The 27991-nt window shown below is 38.7% G+C and overlaps 1 protein-coding gene across 1 annotated transcript; it reads right to left on the bottom strand.

Annotated features, from left to right (window-relative positions):
• On the bottom strand, positions 1–27991 carry TES (testin LIM domain protein). Its single transcript, XM_041421073.1, has 7 exons — positions 27860–27991; positions 17060–17145; positions 8426–8678; positions 6947–7282; positions 3289–3504; positions 2611–2769; positions 1–1412 (listed from the first exon to the last, which is right to left on the bottom strand). The coding sequence occupies exons 1-7, from the start codon at positions 27884–27886 to the stop codon at positions 1221–1223; spliced, it is 1269 nt and encodes a 422-aa protein (XP_041277007.1). The 5' UTR covers positions 27887–27991; the 3' UTR covers positions 1–1220.

The following is a 27991-nucleotide window of genomic DNA, read 5'->3' on the forward strand; positions in this document are numbered from 1 at the left end:
TACAATCACCATAAAACTTACAAGAACCAAACATAAGACTTGCATAGACTTTTCTTTAAAAATTAATTATTTTATTATTTTTTTCAGGCCAAAGATTCCCCATTCAGTGTTTGGCACAAAGACATCTAAGAAGCTTCACTGTAGGTCTATAATTATTAAATACAAGAAAGAGCCACACATTTGGTTTATCTAGTAAGCAAAACTAATACACAGCTGTGAATTTTTTCACTCAACTACTGGAAGTTTTCTGGGAAAGATTTCTTCATGCTTTGGTTCAGAACTTGTAAGTCAAAAGCAGGACCCATTTGCAGAAATACATTCTTGGAAATGCATACAGTACTATGTGCCACATTCCTCTTGATAGAAGGCACAACTTAGGAAAGGAACATTCATGATATAAAACAGAAGCCAGTTCTGAAAGGCTAGAAATGACACCCACTACTTCTGGCAATTTTTTTTTTGCTCTGAGCAAGACCTGCTCTTATTTTCTAACACCAACACCCCCCACACCCAATCTATAACATAACTTTAGTATTTGTAAAATTAAAGCTTTTCCAGGCATGAACAATTGCAAAAAAGAAACATGAGCCAACATTTTTCTACTGGTGGAGTTACTTTCAAAACTAGACATGAGAAGTTACTATTCCCCAAGAACTCATGTGTCAAAACCAAAGAAATTACTGAAGGCAAATTTTTTTAAGTGTCATTCTCCTTGCATACTTGAAGTCAGGAAAACAAAGCTGTACATGGCAGTGAAACTGATCATTTTGTCTAAAGTGCTTGATGAAAGCAGAAAACCTATAAAAATGATAAATTAGTGAAACCAGAAGTGGAAGAGTTAAATTTATCATACAAAACAAGATAAATCGGAGCATTCTCATATTTTCTTGTTCCATTAGGCAAGGTACAGCAGAAAGATTCTTCACAGTGAAGAGCTCCCTTAGAATGTATAGAGTTGGTAACACATTTTTTTCTTCCATTTCTGTGATATGAAGTAATTTGAAGTAAGACTCAGAAACAGTATTCCAAAAGAGAAAATATTATTATAGCTAAGAAATGAGGATTACATAGGAAGCTTTAGACATTTAAAAAAAATCTTTGGGAAATGCTATTTAATACTTTCAATAATTTTAAATGCCCTGACACTATATATTTTACAGTAGAAATGCAAGAGCCTTTGGAACACAGCAATACTTGATTAGTTCTGTGCATGCCTACTTTTAGGACATCATCTTTTCCTTACATCCCACTGAGCAGAAAAGCATCCCTTCCACAGATATGAACTTCTGGCCAATTAGACACTTGCTGCAACAGGAGCACAAGAAACATTCTCGCTTAGCATGCCAGTTGAAGTTGTTGTACGTTACACGCTGAACCTCCGGATCTATAGCGTTGTGACAGCCTTGGCAGATCTGTTGAGAAATAAAGCAACACTGAAATGAAGCACACACATGCACTCTTCAGGTTCAATAAAATCTGGAATTCCTAAATGTTTTTGGAGGAGAGAGACAAGCGTTAAAAGAAGCCTTTAAAAAAAGTCTCCAGCTTTAGATGTTTTTCTTTATTTTTGAAGTGGTTTGATTAGAATTCAGCTGAGGGCACAGAATAATAAAATGAACATGCAAGTTATTTGCTGCTGGGACTAAGCTTAGACAGTTATGATGATTAGGATTTCCCACTACCCAAATAATCATAAAAAGCTTTTATGTCAAAAGGCACAGATCTTCATATATTAACCTAAATATGTGAAGAGATTAGCTACAAGTCTTCCTGTGCATTGATAGCTCTGTGCTTATGCCAAATTATGAGAAAGTCTTGAATGCAATTTATCTTAAAATCTGGTTGTTCACAAATTATAATTTAGATTGAGAAAGTTAAGAGAAAAAAACTAGCCTCTCCAAAAAAACAATTCCTCACACCTATCTCATAATATTATTTACTGCCAACTAGAGATGACCATTTTTTTTCCTCTATTCACTATATAAATCACCTAGGTGCACATTAGACTGAGCCCCAACTAGTAGCTAGCTAACTTACAGATATGAATGGACCATCATCTCAGATTAGTTTTCAGCATGACCACAAATCAAGAACTACCATTCTTTTCCAAATTTCTAGTTTTTTTCCTGTCAATCACTCTCCTTTTTAACACATGTGTGTTGAAATAAACGAAACACAAGTACCTGGACTGCAGTATTTAACTACAGGCCTTTAGCAGCAGCTGAAGTTGATTCCCACCAGGCTCAATGAACTACAATTGATGAGAACTAAACATTTAGCAGCATCATTCATCTTCACCTACTTTATTCCTTCTGATACCAAATCCTGCTTCACCACTGGCTAAGTTCAAGGTGTTTCACCAATAGGTTCTCCCCCTCCACCCCAGCAGCAGCTTTTGTTCAAGTTTATGAAGTCACAAAATACTTGCCTGCCTAAAGTTGTGGGTTTTGGTTTCTTTTTCCTGAAGGGGAAGATGACTGACTCAAGCCTAAATATTCAAATTATACTCTTCAGATACTCCCAGACTGAGAAAAAGTAAGAGTTTGAAGCTCCACAGACTTATGTTCCCTTCCTTCACAACACCAAGACACCTGTAAGGACCTTACTTACCACAGCATGGTTCTTCATGTAGCAGGATTTGCAGACTGGCTTGTCATTCACTGTTATATAGGTTATCCCGGCCAAAACACAATCACAATCAAAACAGCAGAAGTGTTTCAGATGCCAGTTTTGCCCTTCCGCGAGAGTATATTCATTGCTGAATATCAGCTGTGAGGAAGATACAAACAAGTGTACAAGTAAACAAGTACATTCATTTAAACAGTGTAGCTTTAAGTAAATCTAGCCTCTGGATGTTTTGTGATTTGCAAGGAACTCCCAGTGGGTCCACCATTGTTTGTTTCCCAAGAGCCTCCATGCTGCTCCCAAGAGCTCACAGATGCCAGAGATCCCAGGAGAACTGTTCCCTGTTGCTGCCCAGGGTCAGTTTGACCTTAAGTGCCCCTGATTAGGAAACAACTGCATAAGTGTGACTTCTTGGAAGAATTTGCCCTCACATATCACATCCTATGTCCCTATAGATTGTGCAAAATCACCACTAAATCCAAAGCAAACTATGGGTTTTCTGAATGTGCAGTGTCCATACTGGTTTCAGTTCTTTGCAACTAAAATATCAACTATACTGGTGAAGGCATATCATCTTCCTGCACTGAAATGTTTTAGTAACTCCTAAATACTTATCAGGGAACAAACTTTTGTGCTAGAAGAAAGGACTAGGATATTTCCTACCTCATCACATCCAGCACAGCGGGGTCTTTCACTGTCACAATAATGTCTTCCACAATACAGGTTACCATTCTTCCAGAAATAGATCATGTCTACTAGAAGTTCACCACAGGTGCAACAGACGAAACAACCTGGATGCCACAATTTGTCATATCCAGCACGTTCTGCATAGACAGCTGGGTCACCTTCCTTCATGTGTAGTTTGCAGTGATAGCAGGACTGGAAAGAGGTTATTACCAAGTTAATTAAGTCTTTGAGAGCTGTATTTATAAAAATTACATACTGTCGATATATTTAATAAGTTCCATCTTTCCAGACTGAAATTCAAGCATTAGTTTAATCCCACAAGTAGACAGCAGTGGTTGAGGATATACACGTAGTGTAGTTTAGGTTTAACTAAGCCATTCAAGAGGATGGACATTCCACTGTCATAGCATTAGTGCTCCTTAAAAGGTTTGTTGTACTTTGCTGTATTCACGTTCTGCAGTTGCCGTCCAGTGTTTAAATAAAACAACAGGCAATTAAAATTCATGTTATGTTCTGTAAATCTTACATGCTTATGAACAAGGACAGAATAATGATCCTCCATGCAAGCTAACAACTATGACTAGAATGCATGACAAGGAAATGGCTGTACTTATAGGTCATGAGAAGACCAAACCATATCTGCATCACTGGTGGGGAAAATAAAAAATTAGTGAATATTTCAAATTGATTCTGTTTAAGGCTGTGTTCTAGGGATGCTAGTCACTCATGGCTGCTGTCCAACAGTCTGTTACTAATGATTTTAGGACAGGAGAGTGACTATGGATAAACTACAAAGCACACATAAACAGCTACACTACAAATAGTTCCAGAGACTTCACAATAGTGTTCTGCCCTATACCTGCCTACAGAGAGGGTCGTGTCATCAAGTAAAAAAACACAGATGATTTATGTTTTTGAAGCAAATTTTTTTTATCTACAGTTTAATCACCAGTTTGGCATTTTGGCTCTCCAGCTGGTCTGTGGACTGGGCTGAACATCCTGGGAAGGTTTTCCTCTATGACTTACATCAGCCACAAATGGCTTTGTGTGTTCATATAAAAATAAAATACACATAAAGTGCCATGGCTACAAGGCATATTGATCAGATCCCAGCTGCCTGATAATTTCAAAAGATAGAGAGAAAGCCACCAATAGAAGAAGAATTTGGAACAACAACAGAATGCAGGGAAATTAATGAAAGGGAAAGTTCAAATATACATGTATATAGAGGTTTCTGACCTTTCTACTTTAGACCTCATACTCCAAGAGAAGTCCACTGGAAGGTTAAGTAGCTGCCTAGACCCAAGTCCAGGCAATGTGATTCACTTGCCTACCATTTATACAACATCTCCAGCTTTGGTAGTTAAAAGGTACATAAAAATTTCCTTCTTTACAAGATGAAAATATGCTAAGTACCTATTTTTCTTTAATGCAGGTTTCAGTCATGGTGAAAAAGCTTTGTATTTGTAAACACAGAGACAATTATTATAGGTACATCTACATTCACAGTGGAGGTATATTTACATTAATAGTGGAGACCTGGTTGTTAGTGTTGTTTGGTTTGCTTTTTATTTTTTATCAGGTTTCAAAGAAGTGCAGTCTATTCCTATAATGAAAATTAATTTTTCAAGAAATTCTTTTTACCACAGCTACTGGAATACAGCTTTCAAACTCAGTCTGAGTAACAATGTGCAAGAAAATCTGATGAGCAAAAATGCAGAACCAATAAAAACAGTGTAGACATGGATGGCATTCTTCTGCTAAGTATTTAAGAGCTCTTCTGTATCAATTTATGCTGAACTGTCAAAAAGCAGTTGAGATAATGCTGAATCATACAGCTGAAACAAAGTCTTGTTGCAATAATTAGACCCCTCTGCCAAATACTTGAAAATAACATATCTAAATCCTGATTATTTAACCCAGTGTACACTCAGTGCCTAACAACAGATAAGAAACCCAAATGTTCACTTATGCTATAAAGCACCTACAAGCCTCTTTCTAAATCACAGCCCACAGTGATAATATATGCTTGGCTTAAACTGCAGGAAGAATACTCAGGTACTGGAGTAAGAAAAGTTTGGAAGTGATGAACAGGTGTAATGTAAAAAACAAAGCACCTTCTGATACAATTACTCAAGAGGACAGAGTGCCTCCTGCTATTGACTTATTATAGTCCAAGGCAGTTTGTCAGCAGGGCACAATGCAAAATGTCATTTCTGTAGGTCTTTCTTGAGGAGATAAGTTAAGAATTGCTACTGTGAAACTACACTAAACCAGCAGGAAAGGCTGATGTAAAACAAAATGACAGTAACCTAATCAAGCCATGGTAAAATAACTTGTTTCTTAGATTCTCCATAACAAGACAGTGACCAAAAAAAACCCCAAAAAACCAACCAAAAAATCCCCAAAAAACCAACCCCCCCCCCCCCCAAAAAAAAAAAAAACAAACAAAAAAAAAACCCCAAAAAAACCCAAAACAAAACCAAACCAAACCAAAAAAACCCCACAAACAAACAAAAACCCCTGACAAATAGCTACCGGTAACCAAATGGCACAGCTTGAAAATTTTTTGGGTAAGTGGCCATGTCCAAAGTTACAACCTAAATGCTGATTTTAGATTTCACACCAATAGTCATATATACTGTCAGTTCAGAAACAAACAACAAAACCACATCACTCCCCTCAATACTACCAAAAGCTACCATTCTACAACCAGTGTTAAGGAAACCTTTTTTCTGCATCTAGAACTTGTATATTAATTTTCTGTTAGCAACTGGCAGACAAATGTTTTTAAGGATTCATACACATATTAGCAACATTTCTAGAAATCAACTTATAGTAGAGCTTTTGACACTCCTAAGTAATGTCTACCTCCACTAAACTGATTTAATGTTCCTTCAGTAATCCTAACCCTATTTTGAATTTGTAATTGGTAGTTGAGGCATGTACAGCAGTAGCTATGTCAGAAATACTTGATTAAGGGCATAATTTTTGAAATATCAATGAAAACTGGGTAGTTTTATATACTTTGTTTTTTGTTGAGCTATTAGAAGAAGAAATCAGATGCCACAAGAAAAAATTAGATACGAAAATGGAGCTGAATATGAAAAGAAGACTAGTCAAAAGAGCCATTGTGTGGTTCAACTTGTTGGACACAGGATGGAGACATGTTACTTTATTGTACCCTAATTTAATTTCATTTGAAACACAATTAGTCAAGTGGGTAATTTCAGTGCTCTTATAAAAAAGAGGAGAAAACAAGCTTCTAAAATTAAACTAAATTTTCAAGAGGAAAAGAATATAACAATTAGTCCATAAGATGACACAAACTTTTTGATTATTATTCTGTAAAAGCCACCCTAATATACTATCGCCAAGCTAACATGTTTTTGCACTGAGGATGAAAGTGTCACCTAGGAAGTTATTTGCTGCAATGAATTAAATACTATCAGAAACCATGGCTCTATGCAGACATTCACAACATTTTTCAGTTCCTTCTTTCCCTCCCCAGGTTTTTTGCTATTCCAAAATAACAAATAATCTAATTGGGTTAAAATGACCAAATAGAAGGTACATCAGATGATAATATACCTTTATATATACACCTTGCTTATCTTTCCCTTCTTATACTTACATATTGAGATGCTTTTTGATTTGGAGATTTTTCCATTGTTCCAACAGCAGACGAGGTACCTCTGCCACCACCATTTTTCAAGTTACTCTCATCAGGAGCTCTCACTTCCACATCACCAGGGAGCTTGATATCTCCTACACCAAGTGCCTCTTTTTTGTACTTCTTCACAAATTGTTCCATATGCCTAACTTCACTCGGGGAAAGCTCGTGGCACTTTGAAGGATCCTGATCATGAGCAGGCAGCTGCTTTGCCAACTGCTTCTTCCTGTATTGCGCGCCTTCCGAGCCAGCAACAGGCTGCTTCTCCCTGGGCAACATCTGCATGTACTGTTTAGCCTGAATCAGGAGGAATTACACATCAGATGGCACTTCAGCTACAGACCCATTCTCATAAGCAAACACATAATGAAGTAATCTCTACTGTTTTTAGCGACAGTCATATTTGTCAAAAACAAGATTTTTTTCCATAAACATTAAGCTCCTGAAAAAGTAATGGAGATAAAATACAGCAGATGCATTAACTGGCTTCTTCCCAGAGTAAGTGAAAGACTCCTTTTTAAGCCTTTTACAACATACAGAAAAGAGTTATTACTTCTCTGAATAAATAACATTTACACAGTACCTTGTCTCTATCTATAAATACTGATCATGAGTACAGTCTTAGAAAAGTAGAAACTGAAATAATCTGCTTGGGACATCCAGCCCATTGAAGAAATAACTCTAGCTAAATTAAGAGAAAAAATAAAAACCTTAATTTAAATAAAGCAATGACGAGGCTAAAATTCAAATTGGTAACTGAATGTTAAATAAGTCTTAGATGCACAAGGTTTGATTAATTCACCGAAAAGGAATAATTTGAGATAATGGCATTCCGGCACGGACTGCACAACATTTTGGTACAACAAATTAGTACTCAACGTTTGAAAAGTGAAGCAAGATCCTCAGAAGGCTATCTACCATCTCATCTACTTCAGCTGAAAATATACTGGAAGAGAGCTGCTCTTTCAGATGTCAACACTGACCTTGTTCTTGCCATATACAGTAAAAGCTATAAGCAAGACTAAGTGTTCTCCTTAACTTTAAACAATTATATAAATTGATGTGGTGTTGGGTATTGGGTTTTTTTTTTCCCTCTAAGGCTACTCTCCATGCAAATGTTTCAACTTTATTGAAAAAAGAAAAAAAAGAAAATAAAAAGAGAGCAAGTTACAGAAACTGGATTCCAGGGACTTAGTAGATAACTCTTAATCCTACGTATTAAAAAATACCTTACCTCCCCAGGTTTTAAGAATTTCTACAGACAAACATCCATAAAGCAAGACAACAGATGCAAGACTCATTAAACAGGCACCATATTTTCAGTTTTGAGGATGAAGAAAGGAAGACTACAAGGGGCAAAGTTATCCTTCCAGTAAGCGCTACTACTGTATCTCCCACCAACTCTTGCATTGAACATGACAAACTGTGAGCAGGACTTACAAGTGTCTGATTCTGAACAGGAGGAGCCCACTCATAAGTCACAGTATCAATGGTTATGTTCTTCTTGGCTGGCACGGGGCTGGTCAGTATCATTACATTGCGTTTATACAGGGGATTGCCATCATTCTTCAGCTTTGCAATGAGGGTTGTGTATTTCGTATCCTCAAAGAGTTTCCCCACTTTCCGATCTTCCTCACTGCTTGAAGGGATATCATGCTCCTCCTGGCCACATTTGCAGTTGCGACATATTTTCCTGAAATTCATGGAAACAGCAACAAAATTACAATCTCACACCATCTGGGTGTGTAGCAACATCACCAGGAACCCAAACCTATGTTTTCAGTGCTTTGTTTAGGAAATATACACTTTTTCTGCCATATATCAAATACCTCCTTTATGTGTCCTGTTGCATTATTTACATTGTTTATTTACAGATATTGTTATCAGTCAACTATACTAATGCATTTTTAATATGAAGCTATGTAATTTCTTCAGTTACATCTCAGTACTGATCAAACACATACATATCTATTATCAGTCACCTACCAGATTTATTATAAGATTACTCAATACACCAACATGAGTCCCCCAGCAATCATTTGCTTGGGATTTTAGTTTTTCAATTGCTCTTCATACATTCAAAGTTACATGCACTATACTATTTTCTTCATATGTATTTCACTGTATGCATGATATTTGGTTATCACCGGGTTGCTACTGCCTGGAAACAAATATTTCCAAGAAAGGAAGAAAATGCATACAGACAGTTGGAAAGTATAATTGCACCAAGTTCTGTTCAAAGCACACAATTTAAGAGAAGATGAAAGAAAAGTTAAAGGCTTATATGGATAAAGGCTTTCAAAACAGCTCTGAACCAAGTCAGAGGTACTCTGGCACATGCTGTAGAGAGACTTTTCACAGAAAACAGCCTTAAAAGGTATAAAAGTATATCTACTTCCTTGGATATAAATTATATTCTTCCATATACAACATATTTCAACTGCTTTGGCTAACGAGTATTAGAAAGTAATTTGTTACCTTAAGCATAATTAAACAATTCACATATAATGAACAGAACCTTGGATTAGACAAGCTAGTTCATTATTTATTAACAGCATCTCCAGAACTTCAGTTCAAAGCAGTCAGCCAGAAATCAGTGAAATTAGGTATTAACTAAAGGTTCTTATTACAGACTAAGAAAACATATCAACCTTCTAGATCTCTAGAATTTGAAGAGGAATGAGCAGTGTTTCACCCCATTATTTATCCTTCATACAACAAATAGCATAAACTATTAGCTATAAAATGCTTCTGAATCCTGCCTGCCAAAACTCATCATTGTTCTGCATCTTGCTTTATACAGTCTTGAGGGCAAGTTAGGTACCATAACGTATGTCATAGGAACACAACAAGAATATGTCACAACTACAGCAAGGCCCTGAGGTAATGGGAAAGGAAGGAGAACCTGTAATTGGCAACCTGAAGTGATTCACAGCCAGCCCCAAACATATGCTCTCTATATGAACACCAGTTTAGAATGTGGGGTACTAATGTTTCCGTGTGTGGTGGATGCTGCACTGGTCATTTGGATACACAGAAAACATACACTGTGGTAATTTAAGTTATAAAGCCCCCTCCAAACAAAAATACCTAAACTCTAAAAATGAGCCCCTCATGCAAAAATAAGAATGTTAAGTAGAAGTGACTTCACTTTGCAACACAAATACCTAAAGAGATCGCTGACTGAGATGTAGACTTTCTGCTTTCAACACATTTCCACAACAGGAAAGATGTACAGAATTTCAAAGCTGATACTTACCTGAACAGCTACTATACACTAATCACTTTGCAATCTCCCAGTTTACCAATACATTCAAGCATGAACTAGCATTTCCCACTAAGCTTAAAGCTTTACTGTGCATCTCAAGCACTTGAAACATAAAATTTTTCAAGCTCTTCAACATCTGCCTACACAAGTCCTTTACATAGCTAATACTGAGAGACTATTTAATATACTAATAAAGCAATTCATATTCACTTTGCTCATCTTTTATGGCATACATGTGATTATACCTTATTACCAATTCTCAGTCATATCTTTTTTGAGATCTAATACCAGGTGACAGAATCAGACCTTGCTTTTTGCAGATTTAGTGATTTACGTCATGACCACCATGCAGCTTTATGCCTCAAAGCATACACGCCACTGGAATTGAAGTAATTTGTCCATCCAAACAATGACACTAAACACTTTATTTACTCTTATAACTTAAATCTTTAGCAACAGTAACCCCCAGTTTTAGTCTTGTGTCTTATAGGATGTGATTTAATAACACTGGTGAAAACCAGACATTCTTGGGCTCCCTGCAGAGACTTATGCAACTCAAGCACAATCATGCTGTCCAGAACTGCTCTGCTTGCAAGACAGACCTCAGTAAGAACAGTTCATACTGCTGTAGTGCCTGTGTGGTCACAACTGCCACGTGACACAGGCTGTACAGCAGTGAGAGACCAGATCACTCTCTACAAGCTGTGGTGGAATTCATCCTAAGACTTTCACGCGTGCTGGAAAAGCCACAAGAACACCTTGTTTTTGCTCATGTTACGTCATGAAATTGCATATCTTTCTCCTAATAGTATTCCTTCAGAATAGCTTAGAGATCCTGTTTCTACTTTCAATTAGATGAACACTGTGACTCAGCTGCTGTTATTATTCTTGGTCCCACCTTGAAGGCTTAACGTTTCACTGACTGCAGTATCTGAGAGATTTTTTTTTTTGCTTTCTTCATGAAGAAGTAGTGGTGAAGAAGTGAAAGCATGTCCTTAGGTCCTTCCTCGGACTCACTGTGAAAACTGGCATAGAACTGCTGTGCTTTATACTTGCATTGAAAATAATGAGGTACTCACTAATCTTCCCCACTAGAAACCCACTGAAATTAAGAATTTGAATCTGTACATTTCAATCTAATCTCCTTGCTCCTTCAAAATTAACCGAATAATTCTTTGCCAACAGTTTGCAAGAAGCCACCACAGAGGCTATGTTACAAGTGGCCTTGGCATTAAAACTTGTGTACCATTATGCCTCTGAATACAGGACAAAACAATACAGAAAAAACGTGAAGAATGCTGAGTCACAACTGATGTCAGCATATCTTAGTAAATCAAAGGAAAATCCTCATGGCTGTTGCCATTTCCCCTGCTCCCCAACGCTCCCCCTGGACCTCAGCCATATGAAGATGTCCATACAGGTACTAACAGTCCAAAAAAGTGTCCTGTCCTGATTTATAGTCTTTCCTCTTGAATAATTTCCAGCACTAGAAGATATCCAGTTGATACATATGTAACTGTTCCTGAATAATACTGTTCACAATTTAGTCCTAACTCCTTTCACTAGTTGCCACAGCACAATTCTGCTCATTAGTCACTCACTGTCCCCTCTGAAGAAGGTATATGGCCAATGAATTCTCTTTAGAATAGACTGGCTGGTAATTTTTTTGACTGTATATTTTGGAGTATCTAGTATATAGTAAGGAGGTGTGAGGGACTCCTCCTTATGTCTTCACAGCTCTCAGGACCTCATCAAAGCACAGTAATGACCTGTCATCCCCCCATCTCAGCAATTGGAAAAGCTTTTCCCACTCAAAACATGGAAGATAGGGAGAAAAGTTCAAAATCTATGGAATAAAAAGTTGGGTATCACTGTAAAGACAGGTCTATTAGATAATGCCTTGCTAGCAGGTCTTCAGTAGTTAGAACAAGGAAAAAAGGTATGGAGATTCCATTCTCTCTAGTGATGAATTCCTGTGTCCTGAATGTCTACTGACACGAAGGATCAAAGACTTTCAGCTCCTTCTCCAAAATCAAATGTAAACCATCCTCCTGATTGCCTACGTTTTGGTGTACAGAGAGGAAAAATAAGATAGATCATGATCCTTCCTATGCTGGCTCCTAGTGACAGGAGACAGCAGCTACAAGCATAGAGAAATCCTCAAAGACCTGGCAAGTCCTGAGGCTTGGGCCCCCATGCAGAATGACTAACCTCCTCCTAATCAGAATCAGAAATTGAGATGGTCTGAATATCTCCAGTGAGGGAAACTTCACAGCCTCTCTGGGCAACCTGTTCCAGTGCTTGGTCACCTGCACAGTAAAGAAGTTTTCTCATATTCAGGTGGAACTTCCTGTGCAGCAGTTTCTGCCCATTGCCCTTTGTCTTCTTGCTCGGCACCACCAAGCTGAGCATGGCTCCATCCTTTTGACACCCTCCCTTAAGGTACTGATAGACATTGATGAGGTTCCCTCACTTCTTGAATCTGAACAGGCCCAGCCCCCTCAGCCTTTCCTCTTGAGAGAGATGCTCCAAGGTGCTCCAGTCCTTTAATCATCTTTGCTGCCCTCCACCAAACCCATTCCAGGAGCTCCATGTCCCTCTTGCACTGAGGAGCACAGAAGTGGACACAGCACTCCACATGCAGAATGCACCCCAGGACACCACTGGCCTTTTTGGCCCCCAAGGCATACTGCTGGCTCAGGGAAAGCTTGTATTCCACAGGATGCCCACATCCTTCTCCACAGAGCTACTTCCAGCAGGTCAGCCTTCAGCCTGTGCTGGTGCATGGCATTATTCTTCCCCAGGTGCAAGACCCTGCATTTGCCTTTGCATTTCAGATGGTTCTCCTCCACCCATCTCTCCAACTTCTCAAAATCCTTCTGAAGGGCTGCACAGGACTCTGGTGTATCAACCACTCCTCCCAGCTTTGCATCATCAATGAAATTACTGAGAAGGCACTTTGCTTTGTCATCCAAGTCATGATTTTATGATTCCTTCTGTTATGTTTTCTTGCTATTAATGTAGCTATAAGTAATTGCCACTGGTTTGAACTGCATTTCACTGCTTCCCTATCGGCTGCAGTATCAAAAAATCTTAAAAGCCAACTTACGGCTCTCCCTGCCTTCCACATACTGTATCTGTGCAGAGAAGCCACATGATGAAAAAGATCATTCCCAAGCTTAAGAGTCTTGTTTTCAGAGATTTATTTTAACATCTTGGGACGTCACATAGGGGACAGTTACCACTTTCCGGTATATATGTAACCAAGATAAATCAGAACCTTTCTCCTGTTTTCAGCAACTTCTACTCCTGTCCCATAGTTCCCTCTAGTGGGAAATACATTCCCAAAGAGCAATATGTAACTGAGTAGCGATCTCTTACATCCAGCCTGACCCACTGGACACGTGTAGAGGCTGTTTTGCAGCCTGAAATAAATCTAACACCTAAATTAAAAAGACCTTCTCCACCTTCTGCTGCTGTTATGCTTGGACAGAAGCATGATTCTAAAGACAATTTTTAAAGCAAAAGCTATTAACACACTAAGATAAACCAGGCAATTGTTAACCATTCAACTACCATTGTAGACCACATCTCTCATTTTATTCATTTCCTATTCAGCTTTCAACACTGAGGCTATCAGAACTTCAAAATTTAAGAATAAATTTTACTAAAGGCTTGGTTTACCACTATTTCTATACTAGCCTCAATTTACAGTTCTGCACCTATAAAACCTGTCCAGTGTGTCAAGATTTACAGCATAAATGGCTTAAAACAGTATGTTTCACCCCAGGAGAGATCTATTCCAAATACTCCCAGTATAGAGAAGAAAGGTGTAGTAACTCCTTGTAAAGCCCTGCTACTCAATAGGTACACTTGGGTTTTTTGTGCACTTTACAATCTGACTCCCCAGAGGAAAAAATTGAGGGTCTTTTGTATGGAAGTACAAAAAAGAAATGACATGTTGGCTCTTTGAGGAGCAGCGTTTTCATGTATCCGACCAGGAGCTGCGCGATGCGCGGACGCCTCTCGGCCATCCCCAGGAGAGGGCAGTGTCAGCCTCGCACAGCCCGCAGCAGAACCGCGCCGGCACAGCTGCGCGACTGCCCCGCATCTGCCTCCAGGGAGGTCACTGTCTTCATAATGCCCTACAGAGCTGTGCTTTGGCCTTCTAGCTAAAACAGCCTTGATAGGACTTGCTAGTACTCGGCACTTCTGGCACAAAGTCAAGGCTTCCCCGTTTCTGAACTCTGCCCCCACCCCACCTCAGCAAGTGGAAAAGCTGGGAAGGGGCACATCTGACTCAAACTGGTCAGTGGGGTTTAAATATTCTATAATGAAAAGTGATAAAACAGAAATAGAGGATGAAGACAGCATTTCTGACTTCTTAAGTAGTTACTCCTTGGAGTCTGGCTGGGCATCAGCGTGCTGGTGGGAGATGGCCAGTGATTCCCTTTGCAGCACTTGCTCACCCACCACTTCACCTATTAAACTGACTATTTCCACCCATGAGTCGCCTCATTTTTGTTTCTCCTTTTCTGTCTTCCACCCTGATGTCTGGGACAGAGAGTGAGTAGCTGTATGGGTGTATGGCTGCTGACCAAGGTCAATCCCTACCTCCAATTATTCTCCCAATGTATAACTGTTTCTCTAATTACAACTCTTACTTCAACATTTGTCTTTTACAGACAAGTAGCAATTAAGTAAGTGGGTAAACTTGAACTGATTTTGATTATTCATGTTATAAGACAATATTCTGTCCACTTGTGCTAGTAGTTTGTTCCTACTTAAAACAGGGTTTCAGATTTAAAGGCTAACAACTAAGTAAAAAGATATTTGGGATGCAATGTGATCCATTTAAGTGGTGGACTACAAAAATGTATCCATCACGCAAAGCATATTAAGATATTTTTCCATCTGAAAACTGTTTACTCAGTAATGAATTAAGACTTCAGATTCACACTCTAACTGTCCCCAGTAGCAGCTCTGCTGGAAAAACAGCTATTTTCCAACCCATTCTTGAATTCTCTCAAATGCTAACTTTTTGACTGTTTCAGAGGTATGTGCCACATTTGTCTGACACTTAGATGAAGCTTCTCAGACTACCTCCAGCCACCTTATTTACCAGGTCCATCCTATATGGCTATGTTCTGATGAGCTATGTTTTCAGCACCTGGCACAATGAGCCCTAAACACAGGAAGACAGTGCAATACGGATAAAGAAAAACACAGGCAATAAAACCCCAAATACACACACAGAAGACACGTTTTAACTTTGCAATCATATTGTGATTTAAATAAACCACTTTTGCCATTTTATTTCTTTTTATTCCAAATTATTTTATGTTACAGAATAACCTAGCACTTACAAGGTGTAACACTGGCAAGAGAAAAAAAAAGAGAAGGTTAACTGGACTTTTTCCTCCCCCACTTGTAATTTCCCCATCTAGTACAGTGACTATGAACAAAAGAGCTTTCAGTAGAAAGTAACACAATTTCTCATCTAACAATGGATAAACACTATTAACTGTTGCACTTTTTAAAATTCTTTTATTGCATTACTTACATTAATTCTGTTTTATTTACTATTACTTATACACATGACCCCTCAGTGATGCAGTGGATATTGAAAAAGTCCTCCCATAAACTATTCTTTTATCTTTAGATGATCACATTTACCTACTAGTGCATAAACACTCCTTGATCCATGTCATTATTTGTAAGTTGTTTCTATAGCTACATATTACAGATAAGAATATAGCTTCTTCATTACGTATCAACTTATAACACTTTTTTGCTAGGTTTTGTTTTTTTTTTACTTGATTATTTTCTAAGCAGTCTCATCTGCAGTCAAATATTTGGGTGAAGATGTAAAATTCCTAGGCCTTATCAGCACCTGATGTCACTACAGCTGGCGTACAAAGGCTACCTTATAAGACAAAGCAAAATACTACTGCAAATGCAACTTTCACTCCAGCTAGGTAGCACTGGTTAAATGCAGTAATTTTCATTGATAGCACGTGCTAGTATTATTAACAGCTATTTTTCTGTTCTTTTCAGGCTCTTCCCTTTGAGAGGGACCTTTTTTCTAAAAAAATCAGAATTACTAAGCTTCATCTTAGAGCATGCCCAGTATTATGAGTGAACTGGGCCAGTGATACATAAATGCATTAATATACATATATACAGATTGTTTCAGTAAAGCAAGAAAAGTCTTAATGAAATAGAAAGTTTTTGCAAAAGTAAGGACAGACTATTTACTGCGATCATCAATTCACTGATTTAGGAACAGTACACCATCCAAAGCTCAGTATTATCTAATTTATCTGAATTTATGTGACACGCACAAGTGACACCTCCTCCCCATCTAATAAGTTGTAGGTGTGTACAATGTTGCAAATATTTTCAAAATAATTTTACATACGATCTCAGATCAAAGCTTATGTATTTGGTCAGGAGTTGAAAAGCATTTTTTTACAGAAATAAAACACACTTCTTCCCTGTCATGTCTCTTACAGTAAGGCTAAACATTTTTACAAATCTGCTTCAATTGTTTAGTCAGCTAAAGCAAATGCTGCAGTAGAAGTACTACCATTCACTTCAGGGCAGATAAAATACTTGTTCACAAGTGATTAGATACACTGTTGTAATGCATCTGAGAATTTCTGGCCCTGAACCATGTCAGCTTTTTAAAAACATCTTAACAGTTTAATTGAGAGAGAACAAGAATGGTTACTTAGACATTTGCATACATATGTCAAGGTCTGCAGCGCTGAGTCACAGCTTAGGATACATTTGGTGTCACTTACCTCCAGTAGTGAAGCTCAAATCCTTCACACTTCTCCTTGCATTTTAAGCAGGGGGCACCAAATCCTTCCTCATGGCCCAAGCCCATCTGCGTACAGAAGAAGATGACTACAGTCAGCTTCAAGTATTATGGTGCATGACCGATCTTACTGATGCCTTTATAATCTGCAATCAACAGCTAAAGCAAAAGATTAAGCATTTGACTAAGCTGACATGACAGCATGTGGGGTGCACTCACCTTCCTATTTTATTTATATAAGTAGCAGTGGTCACACAAGCCTCTGTACAGGACTGAGCTAAGCAGGCAGAGGTAGCCTTAGTACTTTTCTGGTGATGTTTCTCCCCAGCCCAGCTTGCTCTACAAACTTCACACAAGAGAAGAAGCAGATTTTTTGCAGCATTTCTTTAGCTCTAAGGCTGTGAATCAGAGTAAGTGAGGCCAGAAGACGTCAAGTCAAAGGACATTTAATCCAGCTATCTGGACAAAGTGACTTACAGTATATGACTTGGCAAAATACAGGAGACCAAGAAATAAACAGACCCCAGATTTATTTGCACTAACCTCAAATAAAGAAAACAACTAAGTGGCTTGTCTAGTATTTCCAAGTATATTTGAGGCTACTCTGATAGTGACTGAGAGTAGCATATACCTTTTAAAATTACATTTCAGCTGACTTTCTGAGGGGGAAGAGAAACAGCACAGTTACCAAAATCAATGACCAGAAGCGGTATGTAAAGGGTTTCAAAAGGATGGATGACCAATTCATAATGCAGAGGAAATATCAGAGAATACAGACAGTGCAGAGTAAAAATATCCACACAATATATCAACACATCAGCAAATTTAACTGAGTAACAGCTACTTGTAAGTTTGAGGTGATAAATATGAAGCATGATAACTTACACATTCATATAACACAGTAAAATTAAAGTGTCTCACTCCAGCCCTTTAAACCTTTGAGGAACACGGCTTTCAAATCAGACAGATGAAGGACCATGGAAATGTGGCCACAGCTGGGTATGCAGGCTCATGCCCAACATGCAGAGAGGAACCCATCCCTACACTCCATGCAGTAGGAGGAGTGCTCCCAACTAGCTGCAGGTAGAAACAGCTCGCCTGCAGTTTAGCTTTTACCATGAATGGAAACTAAGCTAGGAATGACAAGTTCTGGTACTAACTTTAGTTCTGGCACTAACTTTAGTTCTGGCAACAACACAATGCCAAAGTTAATTACATGTGGTGATAGCATTTTATTATTAATTTTTCCATTTACTGAGAGAAACCATACTATTATTGTCGTATGCACAAGGATATAAACCAGGTCAACTTTTCAACTTGGTTTCTGTCCAAAATAAAGAACAGATTATTCACAAACCACTTGTTTAATACAGAACACATGGTAAAATGCAGGGAATACCATGTTTTCAGTTACTTTATAATTAAAAGAATCACTGCCTCAACAATCATCAGACATCCCCGAAGAAAACTATGTTGGTATGTTGGCAGCTATTAAGCTACTGCAGGATGGACAGAAGGTCACGACATTATTTCTTCCATATCTGGAAGATGAAATATAAGCTGGCTGTGATCATGGTAACATCTTCATCAACCCCTGAAGATCATGATCTCTTTAGAAGAATGAGGTATGTTGGCAGCTATTAAGCTACTGCAGGATGGACAGAAGGTCACGACATTATTTCTTCCATATCTGGAAGATGAAATATAAGCTGGCTGTGATCATGGTAACATCTTCATCAACCTAAGGACTTATGAAGTTCACATGTTACAGGTACTAACCTGAAACCTACCGGTAGGTAAGAAAAATAAGCATAACTTTGAAGATTAGGTTCTTCATCAGCTACACTTTTGAGCTAATTGGTTAATAAAAGTTTCACTGAAGATGAGCATTTATAGGACACTTCTTCTCTGGAATTCAGAGATCTCCCATATACACACACACCCCACAAATCACAAAAAAAACCTGAGCACTCTTCCCAATTCACACTCAAAGAGAATAAAATGTTGGCTAGGATGTTTTCTAAAGGAAAAAAGGAAGATAAAGCAACACAAAACTTTTTTTTTTTTTGGAGGGGGTGGTAGGGGAAGGAGAGAGAGAGACAGGTTGGTTTTCATTTGGTGTTGTTTGTCCTTGTTTTTAAAGTCATCCTCTCTAAAAAGTTGTTAAAATATGATTGCACTGCCCTAATAAACACACAAAACTCCCCCAAAACCCCAATCTCCCCCCAAAAAACATTAACTCATTCTCTCTCGCTGTTACTTCAGTTACAAACTGGCATTACTTCTTTATGCTCAGGCTCTCCCTTCCTTCAAAAAGAGTGGAATGAGAAGAAAGGGAAATAATCAAACTCGTTAGTACTGCAATTATATTTAGAAACATAGGATCACTTGTAACAGTTATACTATTTTATACTACTGAGGAATAAGCTTGGCATTTCAAGAATTCCCAAAGCAGCATCTGAAATTCAAGTAAGAAATATAAAAAAACTGCAAAAAACAATTTCCAAACCTCCCAACATTTAAGAGTTTATTTAAGCTAAAAAAAACCCAACTCTGTTCAGAAACAAATTAAGGGGAGGAAATATGTGATGTCTAAATGCTCCACCCAGAACATACTCTCTCCAGACTGCAGGGACAACAACCAGCCAGCCTACTTGCACTTTCACAGCCAGCAGTCTTAGTGCAGATTTCTTTAGAAGTACAGCATCATATATTCCCTCCCCAGAAATAAAGATCACACCATTATGTACATGCTTGCGTAGGTCAAGACAAATAAATTGAACTAGCAAATGAGAGAGACTTGTTTTGAAACAGGTTTTTCAGTTTGCTGTGAAACAGAAAGAAGGGAATTGCCTTTCTGTACACAATGTCTGGGCACCTCATGGAAAAGGTTTAGCTCACGACTGAAAGGCACACTAAAAACCAAACTAGATGTGACTCTAGATGCACACACAGCCTCAGCCTTTGTTCTGACAGAGAAACTACATGGCTGCTTGCCAAAAATTAAGATATAAAATAGCCAAACTCAAAAGCACTGCAGGCTATTGTTATCCACAAGTCAGTGCATTACACATATTTCTCCAGAGTCCTGTAACAGGACTTCCTTCATTGTAAGGAAGGAACAGTCTCAAATTATTTTCTTCTTCAGCAGCCAATTCAGCTGTAGTTTAGGAAATTCAGAAAGCCTAAAACTTCAGTGTGATGCTTCTTTAGAGCTATCCATATCCATCTCCATGTCTTCTGCAGAACATGGCCAGCTCCAAGCAGAAGCACCCAGAGATACAGAGCAGGCTGAGCCCTGGAGAGGTAATGCATGTCTGGAACAGCAGGGAACCCATTTTACCCATAAATGGAGTTATGGGAGAAATAGCACAGAGAGGTCAGCTGAATCCTGCCAGAAGGAAAGGTTCCTGTCCATCTACCACCATTAATTTTCATTTTACAGCAAAAGCTAACCAAACCCATCTGGTATTACCAAAATACCCAGTACTGATTTAAACAGCCTGAGTACAGAAGATGATGTAAGTATGACTGAGATCATCCATTGCATGCTGCTTTCAAGATTACATAGTACCCAAGGGCAAAAAACTTTAAGTGGTCACAGCCAAGTGACAATTAGTGAAAGACTGTCCATTTCAGTTCACACGGCAATCTAGCGACAAAAGCTGGCTGACTTTACAGTAAGGAGGGAGTCATGCATAGAAGCTTACTATCATCTTAAAAACCCAAATGATCATATTCAAGTGTCTAAGAGTTTGTTCACAAGTGTAAGAGAAACAGCAGTTCCCATGAAACAGTTTCAACCTGGCTTATCTGAAGGGTATATTCTTGAGTTTATTATCCCATCACAAGACCAGAATTAACTCAGGTTTCAGCTGCTTTTCCTTCCTCACTCCAAGAGGACTCCTGTACCACCAGACAGGCGAGCTTCACCCTGCCACAGACAGTAAGACGCAATACTTGTACTTAGCCTCTGCAAAAGATCAAAAACCCTTCCAGTGTTACAGATCCCTCCAGAATTTGAAAGGATGTGGCTATACAGTGAGAATGCTGTCATTAATGGATTGCAGCAATTAAGAGTGAGCCTCAGATCAGAACTAAATCTTCTTCACTATCCTTTTTGCAGAGCTTTCTCCTGTGCTTGAAGGTGCTCCAAACACTGAATTGAAGTAATCCATGCTAAAGCTATTCTTAGATTTATCATAAAATCCTAGGAATGTTCTGGTTTGAAGACTAGTTAACTATTGATCTATTTGGATGTTTGAGTGGGAAAGCACCTGTAGAGAACAGATTTTTAGTACATCTTAATGTGCTTTAGGCACTTCCAAAGAAGAGAAGGTAAAGCAGGAAGGACAAACAAAAAAAACCCCAAAACCAAGAAATCTCACTGCTGTGCATGCTCTGTTGCTGAGATCTGATCTTATATCACTATATTCTGTACCATCAGAAGTCTTCTCTAGCAGGGAAACACAACAAATGGAAAATTAAAATAGGTTACAGCATTTAAACTTTAAAAACAGAAGAGCAATGATACTTCTTATGATTACAGAATGAGAAAAAGAACAAACCACTACAAAAGACATAGGAATATCTGGACAATGCTCTTTAAAAACTTTGACAGACACTGTATGAGAAGGAAAAAAATATTCATATCTGTAACAAAGAGCAGTAGTATCCCAGAAATCACTTTGTACTTGTTTTTAACATGTCTATTAAAATTGATGGCAAGTGTGACCCTGGGGTTTTTTTATATGTGTTTTGATTTAGGGAAAGGTTGACTGGAATTAAGAACCCTGGGTACACAAGTCCATTTTGCACAGAAAGAAGGATGCCAAAAAGTGGTTCCATCCAAGAAAAATATTTGGAAGATGATCTAGACAGGCAGAGGAATAAATCAAGGAGCTGCAGTAGCCTGATAGTACAAAAGTCTCAGGAATTTATTTTGTTGTGGTATCTTCTACTAAATATCAAATAGCTCAGAATTTAAATATTTAAGACACTGCTACATAGTGTACCTTCAAAAGGCTAACAGCTATCAAAGACAGCTCAGCTGGATAGAAAACAAGTGTTGTTTATTCACGAAGGCCAGCATTACACTAGCTAAGTTTGAATGCATCTGACACACACTATAACACGCTCTGTAAACCTCCAATACAACACTATCCATCATGCAGAACTGCAGAGGCATTTTCACAATACTCCATGTATTTTGTTTGGATATCAACACTCATACCCAGTTGTGTCCTCTAACATTAGGTTTTGAGAGGCAGACCTGGATGGAAACCTACACATTTTTTCTTCTGCTTTTAAAAGCTGTAGCTAGACAACCTCACACTGAAAACAAGGCACAAATAAAGAGTTAAAAACAACAAAAAAAATCCCCAACAAAACCAGGAACACATACACAGCAGTACTGTAGTGCAGTTAGATCTGGTGTAGTCTGGAAGTGTCACAACAGAAGCCTCCTCCCTCCTTTAACCTGTTCATTTGACCACGTTTGAGATACCAGGTAACAGGTGTGACATGCTTTCATCTTAACAGCTCTGCTCATCCTGAAGGTCTCCAGGACCTAAAAGAACCCCACCAACTTTGGTCATCAGCAAAAATTATATATGAGGGGGATTTGTACATACACATCCCTATAAAAAACCATGCACATATATATATACACACACACACACAAAACCAATACACATAAGTATTAGTAACATATAAATGAAACATACATATCTATTTAGACTGTAAAATGCAATTTTAATATATACTACATTATAGATATTTACATCTACATCCTTAAAACTTTGTATCTGCTAGGAAGAAGATAGTAAGTTGCATTACACGTTCAGTATACTTTCTTGAATTACAAAAAGTAATTTTAAGCAGCTTTTACCAATAAAATTTCATTGAAAATTGCTATTCACCATTACTATTACTTAGAATAGAAACATTTTTTTTTCCAAAACAACTGCAGAATCAGATCTTTGTTACTTTTATGACCGAACTCACCATTACTATTACTTAGAAGAAAATAGAAACATTTTTTTTCCAAAACAACTGCAGAATCAGATCTTTGTTACTTTTATGACCGAATACTCTAACTCAAAGTAAGCTAATTTTCTCCCTTGCTGCAAAACACTTGGTTTATAATTATACCCTATTGAAGAAACTTTCATCTGATATTAAAAGTCATGCAGTCCTGCATTCAAACAGTTTCCTGACTTGCTATTCAGGTATTTCATATTTTATAGTCAGACACCTGGGGAGTACTTTTGCCAAAGGAAAAAAATGAGTAAGAGTCAGAAAGTTTAGTTTAGCTGTGCCATATTTGCCAAACTGCTATCCAGGAATGTTGGACAAAAAATTTCTAGAGTTGTGGATTCAGAGAGGCGATCCAAAAAATTATTCACGTAACTTTTTTTTAAACATTGATTGGGGGAAAAAACCCTCAAACCTCACAACATATAGAGCAAGCAGTCTCTATCTGAACAAAACTGAAGTAGTTCTTCTCATATCTACATAAATTATTTCATTCTTCCACTTCCAGGCAAAACTCACCCCTGAATAAAAGTATACTTCCTTGATCTTACTATACATATGAAACAGCAAAAAAAGATCTACTATAATGGGTTTCCATAGCAGTAACACCAAAACAAACAGTGACCTCAACAGGAAGTGCAGCCTAGCAGACATTACTAAATCATGCTTTGCAAAACATAGAAAAGTTGACTTTGCTCCTATACATACTTTATTCACCATTCATTTATCAAAGATCATTACAGTTGATGACTTAGCAATGTCTAAAACATTCAGTGTTTGGTTTTCCAACTGTAACAGAACAAACTAAGTCTCATGTCACTGAAAAATAACCACAAATTCCACACTAGAGAAGTTGCACCTCTTCCCCCCAAACTGCCCTGCCTCTTCTCTATTGCAGGCAAAGTTCTTTTTATAAAGCAAGTATTATACTGTGAAAGTTTATAGAGAACAGACTCACTGCCAGATTCTTATTTTCTCTAGTGAAGCATGAGACCGTGCTGCCAGCACGACTGAAAAGCAGGACCGTGACCTACTGATTCATTTTACCAAGTTCACAGAGGTGGCAGACAGGGCAGGAATCCAGGCTGTTAGAACAAAGTTCTGCTAGAGTATTCAACACAAAGCATTAAATCTTTATGTTCCCTATAGCCTCAAAGCAAGGTCTGAGAACACAGCATATATTGTATTGGGGAGAAACAGTGGTCTGTTTCTTGCACAAGTACTTTTCAAGCTGGAGCTCGTGTCCTTACCCTTCAGCTCTGTTGTGCAATTGTTTTATACAAATGCTATCTTCAGGATCCTCGAATGCAAGAGCAAATCTAATTCCCCCTGAGAAAAAAGAGAAAACTGTACAGTTTCCCCTAAATTTGAAAGGAAAATTGTAACAGACCAGGAAAGTCTTAGTATTCACAAGGCAGCTAAAAAGACACTATTCACTGCCTAGATATTTGCCAGTTACTTAACAGCCCTAAAAGGCATGGTGAACTGACTACAAAATTTACATGACCACACATGTGCATATGTTCTGCATACATATTGCTCAGTGGAGAAGGTTCACGCTGAGATTTCTGTTTCTGTCAGGCTGCGACTGTCCAGAGCCCCGGATTCACACCAAGCGAGACACCTGGCTACACAGCACTGATTCCTTTGGCCACTTATTAAGACAGCAAGATGACTTGTACAACACATGAAAGAAACCAAACAGAAGATAAATTAAAAGTCTGAGCCAAAGTAACTGTGCCCTTAAGATTCCTTCAGAAGGGTATGTTTAACAGGGCTGCTGCTTTTCTGTCATGAGACAGAAAGTATCTAAGGTATCCACTGTTGAAAGGATGGGTTAGAAATTGTGGCAGGTGGGGCAGTAGTTCTTCCTGCTGAAGAACAGGTACCTTGTTGGAGTCCTAGTGGTCTTGTACTGGAGGGAAGCAATTCCAATTAGACAGACTGTGATAGTACTGCTACATTTGGAGAAAAAACCCCACCAAACCCAGTATCAGCAATGAAAACAGACTTTCTCTGAGTGTTTTTTTCTTTTTGTTCACACAAACCTAGACACGTAGATATAAATGTATGTGGTAGCTTTCCAAACAGACAATACAGAAGCTCAAAAATGAAAAATGGACTAATGGATTACTGACACTTAGAGAAATCTTAGGAATGTCACCTTGGAAACTTCACCTACCAGGTTTCCCAGAAACAGAAAACATTCCATTATATTACTCTGTACTGTTCTGGATTAGCAGTTGTGGGTAGGGGAAGAAGGTTTTCTACAGCACCAGCTGAATGTCTGAGCCTCCACACCACATGCTGCTCCAACAGGCATTCATTTCCTTCTGCTCTGCTGAACACCAGGGCTACAGAATAGCCAACATCCAAACTCAGAGTTCAAAAATGCAGGGGAATTAGTTATCTGGGGACAACAAGACAATTCCTGCTTTCTTCTGCCCACTGTTATAGGAAATTCCTGCCCAACAGGCAGATTAACAGCTCACCACTCCATAATATTTACCAGGTTATTTGCCAGGCAACAAATACATACAAGTCACTACAAAATAAAAGGTTACATAAAGTACATTTTGTAAAAGAACTCAAGCTATTTTGCTCCAAGGTGCAAGACAAAGACAGGCGAGAACTACAGAATGTGGTAAAGCAACCCATTGCTGCTGATGGACTAAAAATCTGATACAGGCATCTCCACCTCAGGACAAGTTTCTTCTAAAAGCCAAGTGGTTCACTGGTTTTGATAATCTTGACTTGACACTTCTCAGAATGTTCTTCCACCTTGTAAGAAAGAAGAAAGTTCGCAAAAAAAGAGGGAAGCAAAAAGATAATAAACAGGTTGAGAATTGGAATTAAAGGACAGAAAAGGAAGACATGCAAGTTGACATGAAACCGTTATTCTATTCAGTGTACCACATTCAAGAAGTTTGGATTGAATAAATTTTGGTAGTCAAAAAAGAAGAGTTTTGTACCAGACTCACTGGTACCTAGTACCCCTGTAGGGACTTTCAGAGAGCCTCTTCTGTTCTCTTGGAAAATGAGCTTCATCCAAGTTACAAAGAGAACAAAGATGAGAAGATGTGAGCAAGAGAGTGGAGACAGCACAATAATAGACATAGCTTTCTCAATATACATGTAGCAGAAACAGAGAAAATGTGAATCTTCAAAGTTGATGAAGAGAAAGAAAAACATGGCAAAATAGTCAAATAAATTTAAAACACACACAACTACCCAATAATTACAGAGTAATTTCAAGCAAATGTTTAACAGCTACAAGTTCACTTAAACCAAGACTCCATTATCAGCAGAATTTTATCAGTCATTTCACACCCAATATTTATTTTCTCTTTAGATGAATAAATTCTGAATTAGAATGATCTATCTTCCACAAATATACATCTCCCACCTCCTGGACTTCAAAAACCTTCCAGCAAACAAGCTCTGTGATGCCATCAAGTTTAAGTTTTAAATTGTGCTTAGAAAATACAAGCAAATTTACTCAAAAAGCTTATTTTCATTGCATACAAGGAGTCACAGAAGGGGAACAACCCTGTGCACACAACCAGCTTCTAAAGACAGCAATAGTGTTTAGCTACACACACGTATACGCTGGTAATGACTGGGGGTTGAGATAGGCAGTTCCTCCAAAGCAGGATCCTCACCCAAGGGACACTATCACATGGTGACATCACTTGAAGCCAGCTGTAACTCAAGGCCACCCATTGCTAGGATTTAGCCTTAACAGGCAGCTTTCCACACTGCACAACTACTTCCACCCCTGAGACAGTTCCTAGCCTGCAAGCTGGAAAAGCACACAGGTATACGAAAGTGCATATGTGTATTTTAAAACAAGTTGCTAGCTTTAAGTAAAACAATTCAGGAATAAACTCCCCACACATTCATACAAAATGCATTTCAAAAGACTACTTTTCACATATCAATGAAGGTTATGTATAGATTTAAGCCATGTTCACATATAAAACTCATTTTTCCCTTATCAAATAGTACCAAAACAGATACTACAAATAAATTTTTAATTAAAAAAAAAAAAATCAGTGCTTTAGCACTACATTTAATTTGTGAAAGAACTAGAAACAAAGTCTTAAAAGAGTATCCTACATGAAGTCAGTTTTAAATGGTTAGTTTTGGAAAGAGATTCAATACAACTGGATTACCTATTGCTTTCTTTTACTTACCTTTTGTTTCTTGCCAGTTTGATACAACTAACTAGTCAATATACCTTTAAAATAAAGAAAAATCAAGCCCAGGCTTCTCGCTCAAGCGGGTAATCCATAGATAGGAACGCTGATAACACTTGTCAGGAGTCAGTCAGATCATAGGTCTGAAATTAATCACTGACATAACCACAAACAGAGACTTGGCTGCTTGTAATTTAAGTTTCATACCTACATACAGAGCGCACGTACATGAAAACAACTATCAGATCTCGGGGGGGGGGGGACGGGACCGAACACACGTTTTACTTGCATGACAGAACAGCGGTACGTCCCCACCTGGGGCACCAGCCGCGGCCACTGCAGCCCAGCTGTGTGCGCACGGGGCACCGGCGGAGAGCCCTCCTGCGACGGGGCCCGGCCGGGAAGCGCCGGGAAGGGCTGATCCCGCACCCGAGGCGCGACCCCAGCGCAGCCCCCGCGGGGGCTGCAGCGCCGAGGCGGGTCCGCCGCTCCCCAGAGAGCGGACAGCGGCGTGCGCGGCAGATATCCCGGCGGGGAGCCCTCCTTACCTTCTTCACTTTATTCTCCAGGTTCATGGCGGGGCGGGGCGGGCTCTGAGGCAGCTCCCACGGAGGAGCCTCTGCTCGCGCGCTCGGCGACGCTCAAACTTCCGCTGCCCTGCGGTAGTGGCTGCAGCCGAA

This window comes from Onychostruthus taczanowskii, unplaced genomic scaffold (genome assembly GCF_017590055.1).
Source record: "Onychostruthus taczanowskii isolate IOZ18803 unplaced genomic scaffold, ASM1759005v1 scaffold68, whole genome shotgun sequence".
Classification (NCBI taxonomy): domain Eukaryota; kingdom Metazoa; phylum Chordata; class Aves; order Passeriformes; family Passeridae; genus Onychostruthus; species Onychostruthus taczanowskii.